The sequence below is a fragment of the Entelurus aequoreus genome, linkage group LG08 (assembly GCF_033978785.1).
Source record: "Entelurus aequoreus isolate RoL-2023_Sb linkage group LG08, RoL_Eaeq_v1.1, whole genome shotgun sequence".
In the NCBI taxonomy this organism is placed as follows: Eukaryota; Metazoa; Chordata; class Actinopteri; order Syngnathiformes; family Syngnathidae; genus Entelurus; species Entelurus aequoreus.
The window spans coordinates 69297404-69324959 of record NC_084738.1 but is presented as its reverse complement, the minus strand read 5'-3'; the positions used below and the strand labels follow the sequence as shown (position 1 = coordinate 69324959).

Sequence of the window (27556 nt, the reverse complement as noted above, 5' to 3'; positions counted from 1 at the left end):
TTTTGCCACTCGTGCCAGCTTTTTTTGAAACATGTCGCAGGCATGACATTCCAAATGAGCTAATATTTGCAAAAAATAACAAATTCTACCAGTTGGGACGTTGAATATCTTGTCTTTGCAGTCTATTCAATTAAATATAAGTTGAAAAGGATTTGCAAATCACTGTATTCTGTTTTTATTTACCATTTACACAACGTGACAACTTCACTGCTTTTGGGTTTTGTAGAATCATGTGTTCCTTTTCCTATTTCTGAATTTTCATTGAATTCTCATCAAAATCTGCCCATAGCTTTTTGAGCTGTGTAGCCAACTAACTAACTAACTAACTAACTAACTAACTAACTAACTAACTAACTAACTAACTAACTAACTAACTAACTAACTAACTAACTAACTAACTAACTAACTAACTAACTAACAGACCACAACAAATAGATAAGCTTATGGTGGAAGTAATAAAGAGCACTTAGCTTCTGCTTTGTGTAACTGACTAGTACAAGTATTCAAATGTGACATCAAATATGCAAGAGGAGTCCATTTTTAACATTGGACGGGGGTCACTTAAAAGTCCCCCACTTTGTTATGGCGTGCATGAATTATTCACGACGTACACGAAGACAGCGGAGTGATATGAAAACAGTCCTAATGGGCGACTCTTGTAGCAGCTGCTGTACGAGCTAAATCTAATCACGCTCTCTTGTCTGCACTACAACAACAAATAGCAGCCATTCTTCCCTTTCTCTGCACTTTGTATTGTTTATTGATCCAGGATGGATGCTCGCCTACTTTCTGCTCTTCCTCTTATCTCCCCACAAAGTGAGTTTGAGTGTGTGTGTGTGTGTGCGCTTGTATTTCTACCCTTCTTGAGACATCCACAAGGAAAAGTAGCTTCCATATGAGGAGGTGTGAACAAGTGATGACATAAATCATGGTCCCAATACGGAAAACCATTGCATCTAATAGAGAATGTCTCATTTGCACCCCTGGTGGTGAAATCTATCAAAATGAGGGTGGTCTCAAAAAGGAGGTATTTTTAAAATTTGGTTTTAAACTTGCCCCCCACTCTGGACAACATATGAAATAACAAGTGTGTGTAAGAAATGGAAATGCGCCCCCTTTGGCCAAAATTAATAAAAACAATACAATAAATATGTATATAGAGACATACTGTAATAATTTGAAGTAAATAAAAAAACAAAAAAAATTAACTAAACGCAGTCTTTTTCTCACAATGTGACGACTTTTTTCTTAAAAAATTGGGAACAATTTCTCATATTCTTTCTGTTTCTGTAATATTGCAATATTTTCTCGTAAAATGATTACTTTCTAATGCAAAATGGTAACATTTGTCATGTAAAATTCTGACTTGTATCACGATATTGCCATTTTTTTTTGTTGTTCTTGTAAAATAGTGACATTTTTTGAGTAAAATTATGACTTTTGTCATAATTTTGCCAAGTAAAATTCCGATTATTATTACAATATTGCCAAAATTTGAAAGTTTTCTTATAACATTGTGACTTTTGTCGAGTAAAATTACGACTCTTTTCATAAAATTGTAAGAAATGGAAATGCGCCCCCTTTGGCCAAAATTTGTTAAAAAAATTAAATAAATGTGTAAATAGAGACATACTGTAATAACTCGAAGTAAATTAAAAAAAGAAAAACATCCAAAAAATAATAATAAATGAACTAAAAGCAGTCTTTTTCTCACAATGTGTCGACTTTTTTCTTTAAAAATTGGGAACAATTTCTCATATTATTTCTGCTTCTGTAATATTGCAATATTTTCTCGTAAATTTACAACTTTTTTAATGTAAAATTATTGCTTTTTAACGCAAAATGGTGACATTTGTCATGAAAAATTCTGATTTGTATCACAATATTGCCAATTTTTGTTTTTGTTTTTGTAAAATAGTGACATTTTTTGAGTAAAATTATGACTTTTGTCATAGTACAATTCCAATTAGTATTAAATGTGTATATAGAGACATACTGTAATAACCTGAAGTAAATAAAAAAACTAAAACTTTTTTTTTTTTTTACTAAAATAGTCTTTTTCTCACAATGTGCCGACTAATTTCTTATAAAATTGGGAACAATTTCTCATCTTAATTTCCCCTCGGGGATTAATAAAGTATTTTTTGATTCTGATTCTGATATTCTTTCTGTTTCTGTAATATTGCAATATGTTCTCGTAATATTATTACTTTTTTATGTAAAATTATTACTTTCTAATGCAAAATGGTGACATTTGTCATATAAAATTCTGACTTTTATCGCAATATTGCCATTTTTTTTTTTTTTTTTGTAAAATAGTGAAATTTTTATAGTAAAATATGACTTTGGTCATAATTTTGCCAAATAAAATTCTGATTATTATTACAATATTGCCAAAACTTTTAAGTTTTCTTATAAAATTGTAACTTTTGTCGAGTAAAATTACGACTTTTTTCATAAAATAGCCAAAATCTTAAAATTATTACTTTTTCATGTAAAATTATCACTTTTTAATGCAAAATGGTGACATTTGTCATATAAAATTCTGACTTTTATCACAATATTGCCCTTTTTTTTTTTTTTTTGTAAAATAGTGAAATTTTTATAGTAAAATATGACTTTGGTCATAATTTTGCCAAATAAAATTCTGATTATTATTACAATATTGCCAAAACTTTTAAGTTTTCTTATAAAATTGTAACTTTTGTCGAGTAAAATTACGACTTTTTTCATAAAATAGCCATAATCTTAAAATTTTTACTTTTTCATGTAAAATTATCACTTTTTAATGCAAAATGGTGACATTTGTCATATAAAATTCTGACTTTTATCACAATATTGCCAATTTTTATATAAATAAAAAAACAAAAAAAACATTTTTTTTTACTAAAAGCAGTCTTTTTCTCACAATGTGTCAACTTTTTTCTCAAAAAATTGGGAACAATTTCTCATATCCTTTCTGCTTCTGTAATATTGCAATATTTTCTCGTAAAATTATTACTTTTTTATGTAAAATTCATACTTTGTAACGCAAAATGGTGACATTTGTCATGTAAAATTCTGACTTGTATCACGATATTGCCAATTTTTTAGTTTTCTTGTAAAATAGTGAAATTTTTTGAGGAAACGTATGACTTTGGTCATAATTTTGCCAAGTGAAATTCCGATTATTATTACAATGTTGCCAACATTTGAAAGTTTTCTTATAATATTGTGACTTTTGTCGAGTAAAATTACGACTTTTTTCATAAAATTGCCAAAATCTTAAAAGTATTACTTTTTCATGTAATATGATCACTTTTTAATGCAAAATGGTGACATTTGTCATATAAAATTCGGACTTGTATCACGATATTGCCAATTTTTTTGGTTATTTTGTAAAATAGTGAAATATTTTGAGTAAAATTATGACTTTGGTCATAATTTTGCCAAGTAAAATTCGGATTATTATTACAATACTGCAAAAATGTGAAAGTTTTCTTATAAAATTGTGACTTTTGTTGAGTAAAATTACGACTATTTTCATAATTGCAAAATGGTAAGCTTTTCTTGTAAAATTGCGACTGTTATTGAGTACAACTTTTATCATAATATTGCACAAATGTTTCGTTTTTTTCTTGTAAAATTTTTACTTGCGTTGAGTAAAATTACGACTTTGATTATAATACTACCAAAATTCCGAGTTTTTCTTGTGAAATTGTGACCTTTTTCTTGTGAAATTCCAACTCATTTTTCACAACAAGCTTTTTTATATTTGCATAGTATGTATATATTATTAATGTTGTAAATACACATCTTTATATATCTAGAAAGGGTGGCCCTAAAGAGGTAGGCATTTTTATCATGTCTCAAGAAGGTAACAAATACAAGAATATGTGTGTGCTGTGTGTGTTCTTGTATTTCTATCCTTCTTGAGACATCCACAAGGAAAAGTAGCTTCCATATGAGGAGGTGTGATCAAGTGAGGACATAAATCATGGTCCCAATACGGAAAACCATTGCATCTAATAGAGAATGTCTCATTTGCACCCCTGGTGGTGAAATCTATCAAAATGAGGGTGGTCCCAAAAAGGAGGGATTTTTCAAATTGACTGTGTGTCGCTTTTAAAAGTGCTCCCCCTCTGGTCACCATATGAAATAACAAGTGTGTGTAAGAAATTGAAATGCGCCCCCTTTGGCCAAAATTAATAAAAACAATACAATAAATATGTATATAGAGACATACTGTAATAATTTGAAGTAAATAAAAAAACAAAAAAAATTAACTAAAAGCAGTCTTTTTCTCACAATGTGTCGACTTTTTTTCTTATAAAATTGGGAACAATTTCTCATATTCTTTCTGTTTCTGTAATATTGCAATATTTTCTCGTAAAATTATTATTCTAATGCAAAATGGTGACATTTGTCATGTAAAATTCTGACTTGTATCACGATATTGCCATTTTTTTTTGTTGTTCTTGTAAAATAGTGACATTTTTCGAGTAAAATTATGACTTTTGTCATCATTTTGCCAAGTAAAATTCCGATTATTATTACAATATTGCCAAAATTTGAAAGTTTTCTTATAACATTGTGACTTTTGTCGAGTAAAATTACGACTCTTTTCATAAAATTGCCAAAATGTTAAGCTTTTCTTGTAAAATTGCGACTGTTATTGAGTAAAGTTCCAACTTTTATCATAATATTGCACAAATGTTCAGTATTTCTTGTAAAATTTTGACTTGCGTTGAGTGAAATTACGACTTTTATTATAATACTGCCAACATTCAGAGTTTTTCTTGTGAAATTGTGACCTTTTTCTTGTGAAATTCCAACTCATTTTTCACAACAAGATTTTTTATATTTGCATAGTATGTATATATTATTAATGTTGTAAATACACATCTTTATATATCTAGAAAGGGTGGTCCTATAGAGGTAGGCATTTTTCGGAGGTCTCAAGAAGGTACGAAATACAAGAATGTGTGTGTGTGTGTGTGTGTGTGTGTGTGTGTGTGTGTGTGTGTGTGTGAGTGTGTGTGTGTGTGTGTGTGTGTGTGTGTGTGTGTGTGTGTGTGTGTGTGTGTGTGTGTGTGTGTGTGTCAAAGCGATAAGACGGCTGCCATTAATCACCGGTTAAAGTGATTAAAGCAGGGGTGTCCAAACTTTTTCCAGGGAGGGCCGCATAAATCAAATGGAAGGGTGAAACATTTTGTACATTAAAGATACTAAAGCCAGTACAGTGTAGGTCAATCAATATATGCTAAACCAGGGCTTCTTTACCTTTTTGAGCTCGAGGCCCAACATTTCCACTACAGAGGGCCCCGGGACCCACTCAAACATTAACACTGAATTAGTAATCCTACTTGATTTTATTCATATTCAATAGTTATATCTAACCTACTACAACATTGTTAAATGACATGAAAGTATGTGTTCATCACAAACACATAAACACTACCCAGCAAGCACAAGGCATTGATACAACGTTGATTATACACACCGTATTTTCCGGACCATAGGGCGCACCGGACTAAAAGGCGTATTAAAGGGGTTATATTATGATTTTTTTTACAAATGGAAAACACATTTAAAGTTTTGGTGTTGTTTTACTGCCATGATATTGCAGTCTACACATATCTCTTATGTGTGACTGCCATCTACTGGTCACACTTATCATTACAAGATTGTACCAAATAAAATTGCTTCGACCGGAATTATGCCGTAAATTCTGTACGGCATACATTAGCTTATTTTACGGACTATAAGGTGCACTGTCGATTTTTTAGAAAATTAAAGGATTTTAAGTGCGCCTTATAGTCCGAAAAATACGCTACGTGTCCTTTAAAAGTGACTTTAAAACAACGTTGCAAAATAGTTGTATCTGTAAATTGAGACAACTTTGGTGTTATGTTGGATCCACTTTGTTGGGTGGGAAATGACCAAATTTCAATGGTCAAAACAACGTCAGGACCTGACATTAAATAAACGTCGTCAAAAAGCATGTTGTTTCAACGTTGTATTTGTGTTGCAGAATATTGGCTGATAATAATAAAATAATAATAAAATAATAAAAATAACAAAATATTTGACACTGAGGAGTACGCCTGCAAAATTAGCAAAAAAGCTAACATGCTAATATTAACGTGCTAACAGGTATCATTCGTCAAGTAACAAAATATTTGACGCTAAAGTGTATACCTGCAAAATTTGCAAAAAAGCAAGCATGCTAATATTAACACGCTAACAGGTATCATTCGTCGGGTAACAAAATATTTGACGCTGAGGTGTATACCTGCAAAATTAGCAAAAAAGCTAACATGCTAATATTAACGTGCTAACAGGTATCATTCGTCAAGTAACAAAATATTTTACGCTAAAGTGTACACCTGCAAAATTTGCAAAAAAGCGAGCATGCTAATATTAACATGCTAACAGGTATAATTTGTCGAGTAACAAAATATTTGACGCTGAGGTGTATATCTGCGAAAATTATCAAAAAAGCTAACATGCTAATATTAACGTGCTAACAGGTATCATTCGTCAAGTAACAAAATATTTGACGCTGAGGTGTATACCTGCAAAATTTTCAAAAAAGCCAGCATGCTAATATTAATGTTCTAACAGGTATCATTCATCAAGTAACAAAATGTTTGACGCTGAGGTGTATACCTGCGAAAATGAGCAAAAAAGCCAGCATGCTAATATTAACATGCTAACAGGTATCATTCGTCAAGTAACAAAATATTTGACGTTGAGGTGTATACCTACAAAATTAGCAAAAAAGCTAACATGCTAATATTAACGTGCTAACAGGTATCATTCGTCAAGTAACAACATTTTTGACGTTAAAGTGTATACCTACAAAATTAGCAAAAAAGCTAACATGCTAATATTAACGTGCTAACAGGTATCATTCGTCAAGTAACAAAATATTTGACCTGAAAAATTTGCAAAAAAGCTAACATGCTAATATTAACGTGCTAACAGGTATCATTTGTCGAGTAACAAAATATTTGACGCTGAGGTGTATATCTGCGAAAATTAGCAAAAAAGCTAACTTGCTAATATTAACGTGCTAACAGGTATCATTCGTCATGTAACAAAATGTTTGACGCTGAGGTGTATACCTGCAAAATTTGCAAAAAAGCTAACATGCTAATATTAACGTGCTAACAGGTATCATTCGTCAAGTAACAAAATATTTGACGTAAAGTGTATACCTGCAAAATTAGCAAAAAAGATAACATGCTAATATTAACGTGCTAACAGGTATCATTCGTCAAGTAACCAAATTTTTGACGCTGAGGTGTATACCCGCAAAATTTGCAAAAAAGCTAACATGCTAATATTAACGTGCTAACAGATATCATTCGTCAAGTAACAAAATATTTGACGCTGAGGTTTATGCCTGCAAAATTAGCAAAAAAGCCACCATGCTAAAATTAACGTGCTAACAGATATCATTTGTCAAGTAACAAAATATTTCACGCTGAGGTGTATACCCGCAAAATTTGCAAAAAAGCTAACATGCTAATATTAACGTGCTAACAGATATCATTCGTCAAGTAACAAAATGTTTGATGCTGAAGTGTATACCTGCAAAATTTGCAAAAAAGCTAACATGCTAATATTAATGTGCTAACAGGTATCATTCGTCAAGTAACAGAATATTTGACGCAGTATACCTGCAAAATTAGCAAACAAAAAGCTAGCAAGCTAATATTAGAATATAATAATATTAGAATAAAGCAACTATAGCTGCAGTCTTGGAGATGATTGGTTGAGAGCTTGTCAAGGAGGGTTTTAACTTGATGTTTGAGGTCCATTAAAAATCAACAGAGGTCTTGCACTGTGCCAGGCAGGAGGAAAAAACTCAGTTGAGCCACGGAAGCAGTAAGAGCAGACAATAAAACTTTTATGCGTCGCTGTTACGAGCTCACTTGGGAGGAATTTAGAAAATAAAACCAGCATCTATTTGCTTTTATGGTCTTCAGTCTGAGCGGCTCTGCTCGTCTTGATGCCCTAATTTCTCATCACATCCGCCTCACGCTGTGTCGCTCTTCATGGGGGATTACTCGGGAGTGTCAGTTCTTTATGTCTTTTTCAAAGTCCTTTTTTCTAAAGTCATCCAACTATGTTCCGTCCCCTGCCAGTCCCCCTGTCCTGCTCCGAGGGCTTCACCGAGCTGGGCTACTACAATGGCACCGTGTCCCAGACGGACTCGGGCGTGCCGTGCCTCAAGTGGACCGAGTTCCCCGACTACGTGGTGCAGTACCCGGGCCGGGGGCTGGGAGACCACAGCTACTGCCGGAACCCGGATCGCGAGTCCAACCCGTGGTGCTTCTTTCGGCAGAACTCGGGGGCCATCGGCTGGGCCTACTGCGACTGCCACCAGGGTAGGAGCACCAAGGGGGGGAGACGGTTTGCTTTGAGTCTTATCAGGACTCGCCCGATCACTTCTAATTACATCCCCAGATGGAAAAGCGATTTAATTTGCCCGTGTGAAACCCACTAATAAGCCGTCCGGAACCACAGCCCACATGCTGACTGATGCGCTCCAAATCCACAGTTTTGCAGACTTCAAAGTTGTTTTTCCAATCGTCCTGATAAAATCAAAAGCAACAGAAAGGGGAATGTTTTTCACCTTCAAAGTACACCATATTGCCAAAAGTATTTGGCCACCCATCCAAATGATGAGAACCAGGTGTCCTAATCAAGCACTTAGGCATGGAGACTGTTTCTGTGAAAGAATGGGCCGCTCTCAGTGATTTCCAGCGTGGATGCCACCCGTGCAACAAGTCCAGTCGTGAAATGTCCTCGCTCCTAAACATTCTAAAGTCAACTTTATTATAAGAAAAGGGAAGAGTTTGGGAACAACAGCAACTCAGCCACCAAGTGGTAGGCCACGTAAACTGACCGAGAGGGGTCAGCGGATGCTGTAGCGCATAGTGCAGTGTTTCCCTCACATTCATTTATTTGTGGCGGCCCGCCATGAAAGAATTACGTCCGCCACAAATTAAAAAAAAAATTGTTTTATTTTTTTTTGTCCTGTCTAGCTTCTCAGGCAAATCATATAGTTGATGTAGATGCCCATATAGGCTGTTCAGGTTTACTTTACAAAAGAGAAGTGTAGGATACTTCTCTTGTTGCCTTATTTGTATTTGACCACTACTGTTTTCTGTTTATTTGTTACTGACTGTGGCAGGACACCTCCGCCTCTGTTTCACTTTATGTTGCTGGTAAATAATATGGTTGTAGTAGTAGGCTAAAGTTAAATTATTTAGTATGCGCTAATTAAAGGGGCAGAGGTTTAAGAGACATTTTAGCTTTTATATTTTATAAGATATATTTTTTGTAAGAACCACAATTAATAAACATATTTCAGTGAATAACTTATTGTTCAAATCTGTTTATAAATATGTACATAAAGTGTTGTAATTATATAGTAAAATGAATGGATGGACGTTTAAAACAAAACTGTTATTATTAATTAGTAAGTATACATTTTTTGAGCCTTTTTAGAGAAAATCATATCATTGTAGTAAATTATGCAAATTACTCAATGTCATGGTGACCACGCCCATAGCCACGCCCCCACCGCCACAGGTATCTTGTCAGTTTATGGGAAACACTGTAGTGCAAAGACTTTCTGCACAGTCGGTCGCTACAGAGGTCCAAACTTCATGTGACCTTCCAATTAGCCCACGTACAGTACGCAGAGAGCTTCATGGCATGGGTTTCCATGGCCGAGCAGCTGCATCTAAGTTGCCTTCTCTGGAGTAATGAATCACACTTTTCCATCTGGCAATCTGATGGACCAGTCTGGCTTTGGAGGTTGCCAGGGGAACAGTACATTTGGTGAAATTTGGTGGAGGAGGAATTATGGTGTGGGGTTGTTTTTCAGGAGTTGGGCTTGGCCCCTTAGTTCCAGTGAAAGGAACTTTGAATGCTCCAGGATACCAAAACATTTTGGACAATTCCATGCTCCCAACCATGTGGGCCCCTTCCTCTTCCAACATGACTGCGCACCAGTGCACAAAGCAAGGTCCATAAAGACATGGATGACAGAGTCTGGTGTGGATGAACTTGACTGGCCTGCACAGAGTCCTGACCTGAAGCCGATAGAACACCTTTGGGTTGAATTTAGAACGGAGACTCATAGCCAGGCCTTCCCGACCAACATCAGTGTGTGACCTCACCAATGCGCTTTTGGAAGAACGGTGGAAAATTCCTATAAACACACTCTGCAACCTTGTGGACAGCCTTCCCAGAAGAGTTGAAGCTGTAATAGCTGCAAAAGGTGGACCCACGTCATATTGAACCCTATGGGTTAGGAATGGGATGGCACTTCAAGTTCATATGTGAGTAAAGGCAGGTGGCCAAATACTTTTGGCAATATAGTGTATGATGTCGCTCCACCTTTTGAAGCCATTACAGCTTCAACCCTTCTGGGAAGGCGGAGTGTGTTTATAGGAATTTCCCACCATTCTTCCAAAAGTGCATTGGTGAGGTCACACACTGATGTTGGCTCTCAGTCTCCGTTCTAAATTCATCCCAAAGGTGTTCTATCGGGTTCAGGTCAGGACTCTGTGCAGGCCAGTCAAGTTCATCCACACCAGACTCTGTCACCCATGTCTTTATGGACCTTGCTTTGTGCAGTTATGTTATCAAGTTAAAGTACCAATGATTGTCACACACACACTAGGTGTGGTGAACTGTGTCCTCTGAATTTGACCCATACCCTTGTTCACACTCTGGGAGGTGAGGGGAGCAGTGAGCAGCAGCGGTGGCCGCGCCCGGGAATCATTTTTAGTGATTTAACCCCCCAATTCCAACCCTTGATGCTGAGTGCCAAGCAGGGAGGTAATGGGTCCCATTTTTATAGTCTTTGGTATGACTCGGCCGGGGGTTTGAACTCACGACCTACCGATGGGGAGCATGGACTTGTCCAAAATGTTTTGGTATCCTGGAGCATTCAAAGTTGCTTTCACTGGAACTAAGGGGCCAAACCCGGAAAAACAACCCCAGTTTACGTGGCCTACCACTTGGTGGCTGAGTTGCTGTTGTTCCCAAACTCTTCCATTTTCTTATAGTAAAGCCGACAGTTGACTTTGGAACATTTAGGAGGGAGGAAATTTCACGACTGGATTTGTTGCACAGGTGGCATCCTGTGACAGTTCCACGCTGGAAATCACTGAGAGCGGTCCAAATGTTTGTAGAAACAGTCTCCATGCCTAAGTGCTTGATTTGATACACCGGGCCAAGTAGTTAGGACACCTGATTCTCATCATTTGGATGGGTGGCCAAAGACTTTTGGCAATATAGTGCATCTTTCAATGCGGCTAAGAGAGGATTAAGCGTGTCTGCTGCCCTCAAGTGGTTGAATTAGGCAATTAACAACTTAATTGCTGTTTACAAAGCAGTTTGTTACTTTTTCTTTGCTCTACAATCCTCATAAAAATATATAAAAAGTAATATTAAAAACAACAAACACCATTTTGATGAAGGCCGACTGGGAACTGTACTTTTTTTTTTGTCTATCATTCACAATCCTTATGTCAGACAAGAACAGATGTTTTTTTTTTTTTTTTAATGCATTCTAAATCGTAAATAAAATGTTAGTAAAAGTCAGCTGACATATGGAGGTAATGGGATTCTCTCTATTAAGCCTATAAAGCACAGGTGTCAAACTCAAGGCCTGGGGGGCCAGTTGTGGCCCGCCACTTCATTTTATTTGGCCCCTCGAAAGCCTGGAAATAATATGTATCGATAAAGTACTGTAACTTTTCTTACTTGCTCCGAGTCATGTTGCTTACGGCCACTAGAGGGCGATACCGTGAGATTCTACGATGTTTCCAATGTGGGTTTAAAAGTTCCGCTTGTGAAAATACAGTGTTTTAAAATTCAGTGTGTAAAAATTCAGTGCAAAAAAAATTCAGCGTAAAAAATTATGTGCAGAAATATTTGTTGTTTCAAAAGTCAAGACTCACTTCTGGTGAATTTAGGTATAAAAAATAAAATCTAAAAAAAATTAAGTTCACAAAATTCAAATGCAAAAAATCAGTTACATGAGTTTAGTGTCAAAAAACAACAACTTTTTATGATAATATACAAATGAACCTTCATACCTAGCAGTGTTACCTTTTTAGCTTTTTTAATTAAACTTAATTTAGGTATAAAAAAATAAAATCTAACTTTTAAACATAAAAAAAGTCTATAATTATCGGCTCATTTTAAAATGTTGCAATAAAACATTTGATTTTATTATCAGAAAACAATTCATATTTATTATCACACAAAAGTACCTAAAATTGGACCTGGTATAGTCATTTTTTTTTGGTTCGTTTGTCAATCCAAACAGGCTGCAAGAGTGTTCCCTTTTTTGCATTGGCGGCATTTCATTAATTTTTTTGGTAGCGGAACAAAGTAAGCGAAGTGAACCCTCCTGTCAGTTATCCACTCGATTTGTCTCTGTGGGCGGCGGCGGAGACGCAAGCATGTATACACACACGGATAAGTTGAGCCTCATAACATGTAAGACAACATTTTAGAAAGACCCCCAAAATATAATCTTGTGTTCCTTTTCCTATTTCTGAATTTTCATTGAATTTTCATCATTTTTACAGACTCAATTTTAAAACACCAATTTTGATTCAAGGAAATTGTCAGCATGATTTGAGGTAAAAAAAAATAAAAAAAATTAAGTTCAAAAAATTCAAATGCAAAAAAATCAGTTACATAAGTTCAGTGTCAATAAAAAGCTTTTTATGATAATATACAAATTAACCTTCATACCTAGCAGTGTTCCCTCTTTACCTTTTTTGATAAAACTTAATTTAGGTATAAAAAAATTAAATCTACATTTTTAAACATAAAAAAGTGTATAATTATCAGCTCATTTTAAAATGTTGCAATAAAACATTTGATTTTATTATCAGAAAATAATTAATATTTATTAACACACAAAAGTACCTAAAATTGGTAAAATTAAGTTCACAAAATTCAAATTGCAAAAAATCAATTACATAAGTTCAGTGTAAAAAAAAAAAAGCTTTTTATGATAATATACAAATTAACCTTCATACCTTTCACTTGATCTTTTTTGATTAAACTAAATTTAAATATAATAAAATAAAATCTAACTTTTTTACTTTAAAAAATGTATTTTTATACTGTAAAAGTATACTGTGCACTAAGAAAACGTGAATAAACACGATTGTTAATAAAAAAAGATAATATTGCAACTTTTTTTAGGGGGCGATACCGTGAGAGTATACGACGTTTCCAATGTGTTTTTAAAAGTTCCGCATGTGAAAATACAATGTTTTAAAATTCTGTGTGTAAAAATTCAGTGCAAAAAAAATTATGTGCAAAATATTTGTTGCTTCAAAAGTCAAGACTCACTTCTGGTAAACTAAGCACCTCATTGGCTGCTTCGGAGACAGGATCGATCGCTTCAAATGGATGGATGGATGGATTTGATGTTAAAAAATAAAAACAATAAAAAAATTAATGAATTAATTCAAATGCAAAAAATCAATTACATAAATTCTGTGTCAATAAAAAGCTTTCATGATAATATAAAAATGAACCTTCATACCTAGTAGCGTTTCACTTTACCTTTTTTGATTAAACTAAATTTAACCTGTAAATTTAGTGGCCACATGCGTGGACAGCACCTTTTAGCTCTTATTTCCAAAATTGTGTACACTACTGAATTGGGGTCTTACGGCCACTTATGTGGACACCTATACTGCCATCTGGTGGTGTCAGAAGAGTATAACATACAATGGAATTTGGACAAAAAAAGTGTAAAAACAAGAATTAGCATGTCATTAAACATGAAGTACACGTTTGTGTACTTATGAACTAAGTACATCATATCAAAAGATGATTCTTAGTTTTTATTCTAATCAGGGTCCAATAAGCTTAAATATCAAAGAGAAATAAAAAAAGCATTTAAACAAACAGCTTGGGCCTTAAGAGGTTGTATAATAGAATAAAATCTAACTTTTTTACATAAAAAAAGTGTATTTTTATACTGTAAAAGTATACTGTGCACTAAGAAAACGTGAATAAACACGATTGCTATTAAAAAAGTGATAATTTCGCAACTTTTTTAACAATGAAAATGAGGTGGCACTTCAAAATGTCCACAGATGATCATAGCACTTACTGGGAGTCACTTCATTTTGCTCCGAGTCATGTTGCTTACGGCCACCAGGGGGCGATACCGTGAGATTCTACGATGTTTCCAATGATTAATCAGCGTTTATTGGCTTTTACATGATAGCACCTTACACCTACCAGGCTAACTTACCTTCTGGTTTTCTGACCTTCAGGCGCGGCTCGGCTAGTGGGTGGCTCGTCGTCCAGCAGCGGGCGGGTGGAAGTCTACCTGAACGGCCAGTGGGGGGCGGTGTGCGACTCTCACTGGTCCGACAGAGACGCCAGCGTCATCTGCAGGCAGCTGGGGTTGAGGTAGGCGGAGCCACTGCTGGCGTACGCGATGCGATTGGATGTTCTCACCGGGGTTGGGTGTCTCCCGGACAGCGACATCGGCACGGCGCTGCAGCACTCCCAGTTCGGCTCGGGCTCCGGCCTCTACCACTTTGAGCGCCTGGGTTGCCGTGGCGACGAGAAGAGCCTGAGCGTGTGCAAGAGCAAGACATTTGTCACGGGAGACTGTAACCATGGAAACGAGGCGACGGTGCTCTGCGCGCCTCCCGAAGGTCAGCAACGTTCTCCACTCACCTGAGACCGACACACAATTATGTGAAGGAAAATGTTCATAGAAGACTTGAAATTGTCGTAAAAATTCCGAAAATGGAAAGTTGCTATTGGTGTTTACGAAAATGTTGTCGATGTCTACGAAATAACGTCTGTACTTCAAAATACTTTATTCGATAGTTAGGCAAAAACATGAAAATTAGGCGCATTGAAGGCTAAATTATCTTCACTAAATCACGTATGTTAGGATCATTACGAATTCTTACTTCAGTGGCGGGTCGTGCGTTTCCCACCTAGGCCTTCGGTGATGTCCGGGGCCGGGGGGCGGGGTTAAGGGGGGAGGAGTATATTTATAGCTAGAATTCACTGAAATGTAAGTATTTCTTTTATATATATATATATATATATATATATATATATATATATATATATATATATATATATATATATATATATATATATATATATATATATATATATATATATAAAATAAATACTTGACTTTCAGAGAATTCTAGCTATATATATATATATATATATATATATATATATATATATATATATATATATATATATATATATATATATATATATATATATATATATATATATATATATATATATATAGCTAGAATTCACTGAAATTTAAGTATTTCTTATATATATATTAGGGCTGCAACTAACGGTTAATTTGATAACAGATTAATCTGTCGATTATTACTTCGATTAATCGATTAATAATCGGATAAAAGAGACAAACTACATTTCTGTCCTTTCCAGTATTTTATTGAAAAAACCCAGCATACTGGCACCATACTTATTTTGATTATTGTTTCTCAGCTGTTTGTACATGTTGCAGTTTATAAATAAAGGTTTATTTAAAAAAAAAAATAATAATAATACAATTTTTTAAAAAGCCTCTGCGCATGCGCATAGCATAGATCCAACGAATCGATGACTAAATTAATCGGCAACTATTTTTATAATCGATTTTAATCGATTTAATCGATTAGTTGTTGCAGCCCTAATATATATATATATACAGTATAAAACTATTATGATTTTGATATATATATAAAATAAATACTTGACTTTCAGTGAATTCTAGCTATATATATATATATTTATTTTTTTTTAAAATTATATATATATATATATACATATAAATAAAATAAATACTTGAATTTCAGTGTTCATTTATTTACACATATACACACACATAACACTCCTCTACTCATTGTTGTATTTGAAAGTGCAATGCTTTGCAGCCAGTAGCACAGCCTTTGAAGGAGCAAAGGTATGGGCGGTGTAATATTCTGGGTTGGAGTCCATAACCAGGCGAGGTGACGAAGTCACGTCTCTTTACTTCATACTTCAGAACCGACTCCCACACTTGCCGTCTGGGTGCGCAATAAAACGTAAACATTTGGCCAACCAAAAAGTAACCACAGAACACTAGTGTTCTGTGGTTACTTTTTGGTTGGCCAAGCGGATGTGACGACAGGCTGTCCTCACTCAGGTCCGCACGGACCTGGAGGGGGCGTGCCTTAAGTCCGGCTGGAAATCTGGAGAAATTCGGGAGAATGGTTGTCCCGGGAGATTTTTGGGAGAGGCACTGAAATTCGGGAGTCTCCCGGAAAATTCAGAAGGGTTGGCATGTATGGTCTGGAGTTAAACAATTTTACAAATATTCAAAAAAAAATATATATATATATACATACATACATACACATACATATCATACTTGCCAACCCTCTCGAATTTTCCGGGAGACTCCCGAATTTCAGTGCTTCTCCCGAAAATCTCCCGGGACAACCATTCTCCCGAATTTCTCCCGAATTCCAGCCGGACAACAGGCACGCCCCCTCCAGGTCCATGCGGACCTGAGTGAGGACAGCCTGTCGTCACGTCCGCTTTTCCTCCATATAAACAGCGTGCCGGCCCAGTCACATCATAACATTTGATTGATTGATTGACTGAGACTTTTATTAGTAGGTTGCACAGTGAAGTACATATTCCATACAATTGACCACTAAATGGTAACACCCGAATAAGTTTTTCAACTTGTTTAAGTCGGGGTCCACTTAAATTGATTCATGATACAGATATATACTATAAGATGTATACTATCGTCATAATACAGTCATCATACAAGATAATCACATTGAATTATTTACAATCCGGGGTGTGGAGGGGTTAGGTTTGGTCGTTATCATTAGTCATCAACAATTGAGAACAGAGAAATGGATATTGGAACAGTGTAGGTCTGACCTGGTAGGTAGAGACAGAGAGAGAGAGAGAGAGAGAGAGAGAGAGAGAGAGAGAGAGAGAGAGAGAGAGAGAGAGAGAGAGAGAGAGAGAGAGAGAGAGAGAGAGAGAGAGAGAGAGAGAGATCAGAAGGCATAAGAAAAAGTATCTGCATTTGATTGTTTACATTTGATTATTAACAATCCGGGGAGGGTGTTAGTTTAGGGTTGTAGCTGCCTGGAGGTGAACTTTTATTGCGGTTTTGACGGAGGATAGAGATGCCCTTTCTTTTATACCTGTTGGTAGCGCATTCCACATTGATGTGGCATAGAAAGAGAATGAGTTAAGACCTTTGTTAGATCGGAATCTGGGTTTAACAAGGTTAGTAGAGCTCCCCCTGGTGTTGTGGTTATGGCGGTCATTTACGTTAAGGAAGTAGTTTGACATGTACTTCGGTATCAGGGAGGAGCAGCGGATTTTATCTACGGCTTTTGGAGAGTGCACAACTGCGCACACAACAAGAAGGAGACGAAGCAGAAGAACGAAGAAGAGACAGTCATGGCGACGACGAGTGACAGAGAATAGAACGAGGATGGACAATTCAACCATAAAGTCACTCCTTTCCTACGAATGAAATGTCACAGATGCTGCCCATACCTATGCTCCTTCAAAGGCTGTGCTGCTGGCTGCAAAGCATTGCACTTTCAAATACAACAATGAGTAGAGGAGTGTTATGTGTGTGTATATGTGTAAATAAATGAACACTGAAATTCAAGTATTTATTTTATTTATATATATATATATATATATATATATATATATATATATATATATATATATATATATATATATATATATATATATATATATATATATATATATATATATATATATATATATATATATACTACCGTTCAAAAGTTTGGGGTCACATTGAAATGTCCTTATTTTTGAAGGAAAAGCACTGTACTTTTCAATGAAGATAACTTTAAACTAGTCTTCACTTTAAAGAAATACACTCTATACATTGCTAATGTGGTAAATGACTATTCTAGCTGCAAATGTCTGGTTTTTGGTGCAATATCTACATAGGTGTATAGAGGCCCATTTCCAGCAACTATCACTCCAGTGTTCTAATGGTACAATGTGATTGCTCATTGGCTCAGAAGGCTAAATGATGATTAGAAAACCCTCGTGCAATCATGTTCACACATCTGAAAACAGTTTAGCTCATTACAGAAGCTACAAAACTGACCTTCCTTTGAGCAGATTGAGTTTCTGGAACATCACATTTGTGGGGTCAATTAAACGCTCAAAATGGCCAGAAAAAGAGAACTTTCATCTGAAACTCGACAGTCTATTCTTGTTCTTAGAAATGAAGGCTATTCCACAAAAATTGTTTGGGTGACCCCAAACTTTTGAACGGTAGTATATATATATATATATATATATATATATATATATATATATATATATATATATATATATATATATATATATATATATATATATATAATATATATATATAATAAAATAAATATATATATATAGCTAGAATTCACTGAAAGTCAAGAATTTCTAGCTATAAATATACTCCTCCGCCCTTAACCCCACCCCCCGGCCCCGCCCACCACAACCCCCATCTCCCGAATTCGGAGGTCTGAAGGTTGGCAAGTATGATACATATAAATACACAAAAACCCTTTTTACTGTTTTTATCTACCTTTGAATCATGTTTTTAATCACTGTTTAATAATCTATGGATTGTATTTATCTCTTATGTCATTTTATCATTACTTGTACTCAACCTACTGTCCTATGTGCGACTGTACATCTGCCTTATGATCAATACAACACTCAAAAGTTCGTTTAGCATGTCCTTGTAAACATAAATGGCATTGTAACACCCTATTATCAAGTATTTCTGAGGATTTATGTCGTGAACTTACCCTTAAACTAAAGCTAACTGTATTTTGCTTCGTCACCGTGGTTACCGTCGGTACCAACGTCCGCCATCTTAGAAAATAACCCTGAATGTGACTCGTTTTTTAACTCATAAAATTAAAAAAACAGACCTTAGCTTAACATTGCTTACTCTAAAAGGTGCAGAATAAATTATACATTATAAATTATATGCAAACCAGCTTACCTGCAAAACAATTAAAACAGCATTACAACCGGAGCTTGATGTATCTGCTTTTTGTCATATCACGTACTGACAGACTTCTTCTACAGTGCCAGCTACTGATACCAAAGGCACTGAGCGCCCTCTGCTGGTGTAACTAAATATCGCATGCTGCATAGAAATACATAGTAAACCTTGACATCACAAAACAATGTGTCTATAAACAGTATTTAAATCGAGTTTTCTGACCTTAAAGAGTCTAAACTTTCTTCAAGGAATATATAAACTTGTGCATAAGTCACATTAAAGGCTAAAAGCTAAAAATATTTTCGCTGTTTATTGAAATTACTTCTATTAGGATCATTACGAATTCTTACTTGATTTGGATGTTACGTAAACACAACTGCGTATTTACGGAAAAAATTGTTCGGTTAAACTTTCTTTAATGATTACGGAAACATGTGCGTAAGGCACGTTGAAGGCTAAATTGTCTTTGCTGTTTACGAAATCACGTCTATTAGGTTAATTTAGGACTGATTTGGATATTTACGTAAACCATTGTTTCGTTAAACTGGAAAAGAAGAAGAAGTTGAAGTAGTTTAATAAATAGATGAATTTTGGTGTAGAAAACCACGTTAAATCGTTAATTAATAGTGATGTTAACGGAAATGGAAGTTAGGATAGTAAAACAGGGCAAATGGTCTTCATAGATCACGAAAATGTACGTTATGTTTACGAAAAAACATTTGTATATTTGACAACACAATGGTTTGGTTCAACTCTTAGATTGTTAGGAAAACACATAAGTTAGGTACTGTGACAGCAACATTGGCTCCTAGTTGATTTCGACGTTTCAATAAATCGTACGTTTGGTTAATTGAGGAGTCCAAATGATTACAAGAGGGATTACGAAAACGTACATGAGGTTCACTCTTTGATGTTTACGATATCATATTTGTATATTTACGAAAAACTAAATTTGTTAGGTTCGACTCTAAATGGTCTTCATAGATTACGAAAAGGTACGCTCGGTTCATCGGAGAAATCATTACAAAAACGCATGTTAGGTTGACTGGAAATTGGTCTTTGATAATTAGGAAAATGTACTAGGGGTGCACAAAAGGTGTATCATGATTTTTATTCATCCCAAATTTAAAATAATTCATTATTTTGAATTTTATATATTTTTCTAAGAATCCATTTTTAATGATACGTTTTTAGGTCATCTCCATGCAACCAGAAAAAACTTTTTTCTAACTTGCAACCTGTTTTGAAAAAGTTTCATTATAATTACTACACCAAATAATACAATGACTCGACAATCGCGTTTAATCAAGAATCTATTCTGAATCGAATTGCCACCCCAGGAATCGGAATCAAATCGAATCGTTAAGTGCCCAAAGATTCACACCTCTAAAATGTACTCTGTGTTTATCGAATATTAAGTGATTAGGCTAAGTTTATTTGAATAAGGTTTATTCGCTGTTTACAAAAAATGCTAAATGTGTTAGCAGAAAAACGGTAACTGAAGACACCCCAGGAATCGGAATCGGATCAAATCGTTAGATGCCCAGAGATTCACACCTCTAAAATGTGCTCTGTGTTCATCGAATCTTAAATGATTAGGCTTAGTTTATTTAAACAAGGTTTATTCTCTGTTTAAGAAAAATGCTACATGTTGTTAGCACAAAAACGTTCACTAAATACACCCCAGGAATCGGAATCGGATCGAATCGTTAGATGCCCAAAGATTCATACCTCTAAAATGTACCGTGTCCATCGAATATTAAATGATTAGGCTTAGTTTATTTAAACAAGGTTTATTCTCTGTTTACGAAAAATGCTACATGTTGTTAGCACAAAAACGTTCACTAAAGACACCCCAGGAATCGGAATCTGATGGAATCGGTAGATGCCCAAAGATTCACACCCCTAAAATATACTCTGTGTCCATCGAATATTAAACGATTAGGCTAAGTTAATTTAAATAAGGTTTATTCGTTGTTTACAAAGAATGCTACATGCTGTTAGCACAAAAACGTTCACTGAAGACACCCCAGGATTCGGAATTGGATGGAATCGTTAGATGCCCAAAAGCTTCACACCTCTAAAATGTACACTGTGTTCATCGAATATTAAACGATTAAGCCAAGTTTATTTGATAAGGTTTATGCGCTATTTACGAAAAATGCTACATGATATGTGTTAGCACAAAAAACGTTCACTGAAGACACCCCAGGAATCGGAATCTGATGGAATCGTTAGATGCCCAAAGATTCACACCTCTAAAATGTACTCTGTGTTCATGGAATATTAAATGATTAAGCTAAGTTTATTTGAATAAGGTTTATTCAATGTTTACAAAAAATGCTAAATTTGTTAGCACAAAAATGGTAACTGAAGACACCCCAGCAATCGGAATCGGAACCGGATCGAATCCTTAGATGCCCAAAGATTTACACCTCTAAAATGTACTCTGTGTTCATGGAATATTAAATGATTAAGCTAAGTTTCTTTGAATAAGGTTTATTCGCTGTTTACAAAAAATGCTACATGATATGTGTTAGCACAAAAAACGTTCACTGAAGACACCCCAGCAATCGGAATCTGATCGAAACGTTAGATGCCCAAAGATTCACACCTCTAAAATGTACTCTGTGTTCATTGAATATTAAATGATTAAGCTAAGTTTATTTGAATAAGGTTTATTTGCTGTTTACAAAAAATGGTAACTGTGTTAACACAAAAACGGTAACTGAAGACACCCCAGGAATCGGAATCGGAACCAGAGATTCACACCTCTAAAATGTACTCTGTGTTCATGGAATATTAAATGATTAAGCTAAGTTTATTTGAATAAGGTTTATTCAATGTTTACAAAAAATGCTAAATTTGTTAGCACAAAAATGGTAACTGAAGACACCCCAGCAATCGGAATCGGAACCGGATCGAATCGTTAGAGGCCCAAAGATTCACACCCCTAAAATATACTCTGTGTTCACCGGATATTAAACGATTAGGCTAAGTTTCTTTGAATAGGGTTTATTCGCTGTTTACAAAAAATGCTACATGATATGTGTTAGCACAAAAAACGTTCACTGAAGACACCCCAGCAATCGGAATCTGATCGAAACGTTAGATGCCCAAAGATTCACACCTCTAAAATATACTCTGTGTTCATCGAATATTAAACTATTAGACTAAGTTCATTTAAATAAGGTTTATTCGTTGTTTACAAAGAATGCTACATGTCGTTAGCACAAAAATGTTCACTGAAGACGTAAACGTACGCAAGGTTTAATGGAGAAAATGTGTATTAAGTTATTTTGAAGATCAAATATTCTGATTCACCAAAGACCCTTCATTTTCTTTCGGGTTTTTAGTTGCAGACTGTAGGTTGCCTTTGCTGTTTGTTTGTTTGTTTCTCAGCTCTAATTTGTGTGTCAAAGTATGAGAAAAAGGTCACAATCCTAAAATGTGACGTAAAAAGAAGGCGACATGTGACATTTGGCCCCCGGTCAGGCAGCGGACCTCCACTGCGACTGGTCGGAGGCGAGGAAGACTTCGAGGGTCGCGTGGAGGTCTTCCACAGCGGGAGGTGGGGCTCCGTGTGCGACGACCAATGGGACGACAGAGACGCGGAGGTGGTGTGCAGACAGCTGGGCTACAGGTAGAGACCACACGCTAATATTGTCCAAAGAAATGAAGCCAAAATACAATGAAATGTGTATGTGTGTGGCAGTGGTGTGGCCAAGGCCTGGTCGTGGGCCCACTTTGGTCAGGGTGCTGGTCCCATTATGCTGGACGCTGTGCGCTGCACAGGAAACGAGCTGTTCCTGGATCAGTGTCCCCACGGCGACTGGGAGCAGCACAACTGTGACCACATGGAGGACGCCGGCGTCTCTTGCAGCCCATACACAGGCACAGCACACACACACACACACACACACACACACACACACACACACACACACACACACACACACACTCACACACACACTCACACACACACACACACACACACACACACACACACACATGTATTTCTGGCCTTCTTGAGACCTCTGAAAAATGCCTACCTCTTTAGGACCACCCTTTCTAGATATATAAAGATGTGTATTTACAACATTAATAATATATACATACTATGCAAATATAAAAAAAAGCTTGCTGTGAAAAATGAGTTGGAATTTCACAAGAAAAAGGTCACAATTTCACAAGAAAAACTTAGAATTTTGGCAGTGTTATAATAAAAGTCGTCATTTTACTCAACGCAAGTCCACATTTTTACAAGAAAAACTGAACATTTGTGCGGTATTATGATAAAAGTTGGAATTTTACTCAATAGCAATTTTACAAGAAAAGCTTAAAATTTTAGCAATTTTACGAAAATGGCGTAATTTCACTCGGCAAAAGTCACAATTTTGTTTAAAAAAACTGTAAAAATGTTGGCAATATTATAATAATAATTGAAATTTTTTTCTGCAAAATTATGACTAAAAGTCATAATTTTACTTTAAAAAAAAGTCACTATTTTACAAGAACAACAAAACAGAAAAATGACAATATTTGGATACAAGTCAGAATTTTGTATGACAAATGTCACCATTTTGCATTAAAAAGGGATCATTTTACACGAAAAAGTAATAATTTTAAGAGAAAATATTGCAACATTACAGAAACAGTAATAATATGAGAATTTGTTCCTAATTTTATAAGAAAAATGTCGACACATTGTGAGAAAAAGGCTGCTTTTAGTTAATTATTTAAAAATAATGTTTTTGTTTGTAATTGGTTTTTAATATTAATGATTTACTTCAAGTTATTACAGTATATCTCTATATACATATTTATTTATTTATTTTTAATGAATTTTGGCCAAAGGGGGCACATTTCAATTTCTTACACACACTTGTTATTTCATATGTTGACCAGAGGAGGAGCACTTTTAAAACCGAATTTGAAAAATCCCTCCTTTTTGGGACCACCCTCATTTTGATAGATTTCACCACCAGGGGTGCAAATGAGACATTCTCTATTAGATGCAATGGTTTTCTGTATTGGGACCATGATTTATGTCATCACTTGTTCAACACACACACACACACACACACACACACACACACACACACACACACACACACACACACACACACACTCACACACACACACACACACACACACACACACACACACACACACACACACACACACACACACACACACACACACACACACACACACACACACACACACACATGTATTTCTGGCCTTCTTGAGACCTCTGAAAAATGCCTACCTCTTTAGGACCACCCTTTCTAGATATATAAAGATGTTTATTTACAACATTAATAATATATACATACTATGCAAATATAAAAAAAACTTGTTGTGAAAAATGAGTTGGAATTTCACAAGAAAAAGGTCACAATTTCACAAGAAAAACTTAGAATTTTGGCAGTGTTATAATAAAAGTCGTCATTTTACTCAACGCAAGTCCACATTTTTACAAGAAAAACGGAACATAGGTGCGATATTATGATAAAAGTTGGAATTTTACTCAATAGCAATTTTACAAGAAAAGCTTAAAATTTTAGCAATTTTACGAAAACAGTCGTAATTTTACTCGGCAAAAGTCACAATTTTATTTAAAAAAACTGTAAAATGTTGGCAATATTATAATAATAATTGGAATTTTTTTTATGCAAAATTATGACTAAAAGTCATAATTTTACTTCAAAAAAAGTCACTATTTTACAAGAACAACAAAACAAAAAAATGACAATGTTTGGATACAAGTCAGAATTTTGTATGACAAATGTCACCAGTTTGCATTAAAAAGTGATCATTTTACCTGAAAAAGTAATAATTTTAAGAGAAAATATTGCAACATTACAGAATTAGTAATAATATGAGAATTTGTTCCTAATTTTATAAGAAAAAGGTCGACACATTGTGAGAAAAAGGCTGCTTTTAGTTAATTATTTAAAAATAATGTTTTTGTTTGTAATTGGTTTTTAATATTAATTATTTACTTCAAGTTATTACAGTATATCTCTATATACATATTTATTTATTTTTTTTTAATGAATTTTGGTCAAAGGGGGCACATTTCAATTTCTTACACACACTTGTTATTTCATATGTTGACCAGAGGAGGAGCACTTTTAAAACCGAATTTGAAAAATCCCTCCTTTTTGGGACCACCCTCATTTTGATAAATTTCACCACCAGGGGTGCAAATGAGACATTCTCTATTAGATGCAATGTTATTGGGACCATGATTTATGTCATCACTTGTTCACACCTCCTCATATGGAAGCTACTTTTCCTTGTTGATGTCTCAAGAAGGGCAGAAATACAAGAACACACACACACACACACACACACACACACAAACACACACACACACACAAACACACACACGCACACACACACACACTCATACATTCTTGTATTTGTTACCTTCTTGAGACCTGAGAAAAATGCCTACCTCTTTAGGACCACCCTTTCTAGATATATAAAGATGTGTATTTACAACATTAATAATATATACATACTATGCAAATATAAAAAAAACTTGTTGTGAAAAATGAGTTGGAATTTCACAAGAAAAAGGTCACAATTTCACAAGAAAAACTTAGAATTTTGGCAGTGTTATAATAAAAGTCGTCATTTTACTCAACGCAAGTCCACATTTTTACAAGAAAAACGGAACATTTGTGCGATATTATGATAAAAGTTGGAATTTTACTCAATAGCAATTTTACAAGAAAAGCTTAAAATTTTAGCAATTTTACGAAAACAGTCGTAATTTCACTCGGCAAAAGTCACAATTTTATTAAAAAAAACTGTAAAATGTTGGCAATATTATAATAATAATTGGAATTTTTTTCTGCAAAATTATGACTAAAAGTCATAATTTTACTTAAAAAAAAAGTCACTATTTTACAAGAACAACAAAACAAAAAAATGACAATATTTGGATACAAGTCAGAATTTTGTATGACAAATGTCACCATTGTGCATTAAAAAGTGATCATTTTACATGAAAAAGTAATAATTTTAAGAGAAAATATTGCAACATTACAGAATTAGTAATAATATGAGAATTTGTTCCTAATTTTAAAAGAAAAATGTCGACACATTGTGAGAAAAAGGCTGCTTTTAGTTAATTATTTAAAAATAATGTTTTTGTTTGTAATTGGTTTTTAATATTAATTATTTACTTCAAGTTATTACAGTAAATGATTCCCGGGCGCGGCGCCGCTGCTGCCCACTGCTCCCCAAGGGGATGGGACAAATGCAGAGGACAAATTTCGCCACATCTCGAGTGTGTGTGACAATCATTGGTACTTTAATCTTTAATCTTTAATCTATATCTCTATATACATATTTATTTATTTATTTTTAATGAATTTTGGCCAAACGGGGCGCATTTCAATTTCTCACACACACTTGTTATTTCATATGTTGACCAGAGGAGGAGCACTTTTAAAACCGAATTTGAAAAACCCCTCCTTTTTGGGACCACCCTCATTTTGATAGATTTCACCACCAGGGGTGCTAATGAGACATTCTCTATTAGATGCAATGGTTTTCTGTATTGGGACCATGATTTATGTCATCACTTGTTCACACCTCCTCATATGGAAGCTACTTTTCCTTGTTGATGTCTCAAGAAGGGCAGAAATACAAGAACACACATACACACACACACACACACACACACACACACACACTTACAATTTCTATTTATATCTTCTGCACATCAATAAATCATGAACAAGCAGAAACAGCTGCCTTGATGGAAGTAACTCCCGCAACACAATCCCACACATGGAATACGAGCCAGTACGACGGCCTCTAGAGAAGAATAACTCATAAAAGTATCTAAATCAGGAGGTGTCCATAGTTCGGCCCCCAGATCATTTTTTAACGGTCTGCGGCACTTTCTAAAACACAGGTGTCAAAGTCAAGGGGGGCCAGAACAAACAACATTGTTTTTGATTCTTTTTTTTTTTTTTAAACAAGGACGGGTTTTTTTAATTTAAAAAATACACTAAAGGTCTTCGGGATCCAAAAGGGCCCCACTCAAAAAAGTGCTAGGAATAAGTCATACATTTTTTTTAATAAATTTACTTCTTATTAACTTACATTTTTGTTTTGTTTTATGCTCTTTTTCAAAGAAAACCTTGGTTTTATATGGCAACATATGCAACATTTTCCCCAAAACATATTTCAAAGTGTAATATTTGATGTAAAATAATTGAATAGATCAATATTATTAAAACAATCCAAGTTGTTTCATTTTTTGTGTTATTAAAGCGATCATTTCAACATTTTATCGTTGAAATACACTTTTATTCCACTTTTTTGTGGAGTTTTTTTTAGATAGTATTTTTAGAACAGAGGTGTCGAAGTGGTTTTCACTGAGGGCCACATCGCAGTTATGTTTGGCCCCAGAGGGCC

At 34.9% G+C, this 27556-nt stretch overlaps 2 protein-coding genes across 3 annotated transcripts in view; one reads left to right on the top strand and one right to left on the bottom strand.

The window, feature by feature from the left end:
* The window catches only part of LOC133656236 (cerebellar degeneration-related protein 2-like), a 74210-nt gene extending 55026 nt beyond the window's left edge, over positions 1–19184 (bottom strand). The window contains exons 1-3 of one of the 2 annotated variants that reach the window (XM_062057173.1): positions 19109–19184; positions 14512–14629; positions 14303–14442 (exon numbers count right to left, since the gene is read on the bottom strand). The gene's annotated coding sequence lies outside the window, so the exon portion shown is untranslated. Of the gene's footprint in view, positions 1–14302; positions 14630–19108 lie in introns of both variants that reach the window. The other variant, XM_062057172.1, reaches the window with a different exon arrangement.
* LOC133656234 (neurotrypsin-like) overlaps positions 1–27556 on the top strand; it is a 67433-nt gene that overhangs the window by 17359 nt on the left and 22518 nt on the right. The window contains exons 3-7 of the mRNA XM_062057169.1: positions 8136–8378; positions 14325–14463; positions 14536–14714; positions 22607–22754; positions 22827–23005. Of these exons, the coding sequence (XP_061913153.1) occupies positions 8136–8378; positions 14325–14463; positions 14536–14714; positions 22607–22754; positions 22827–23005 (888 nt within the window). The remainder of the gene's footprint in view (positions 1–8135; positions 8379–14324; positions 14464–14535; positions 14715–22606; positions 22755–22826; positions 23006–27556) is intronic.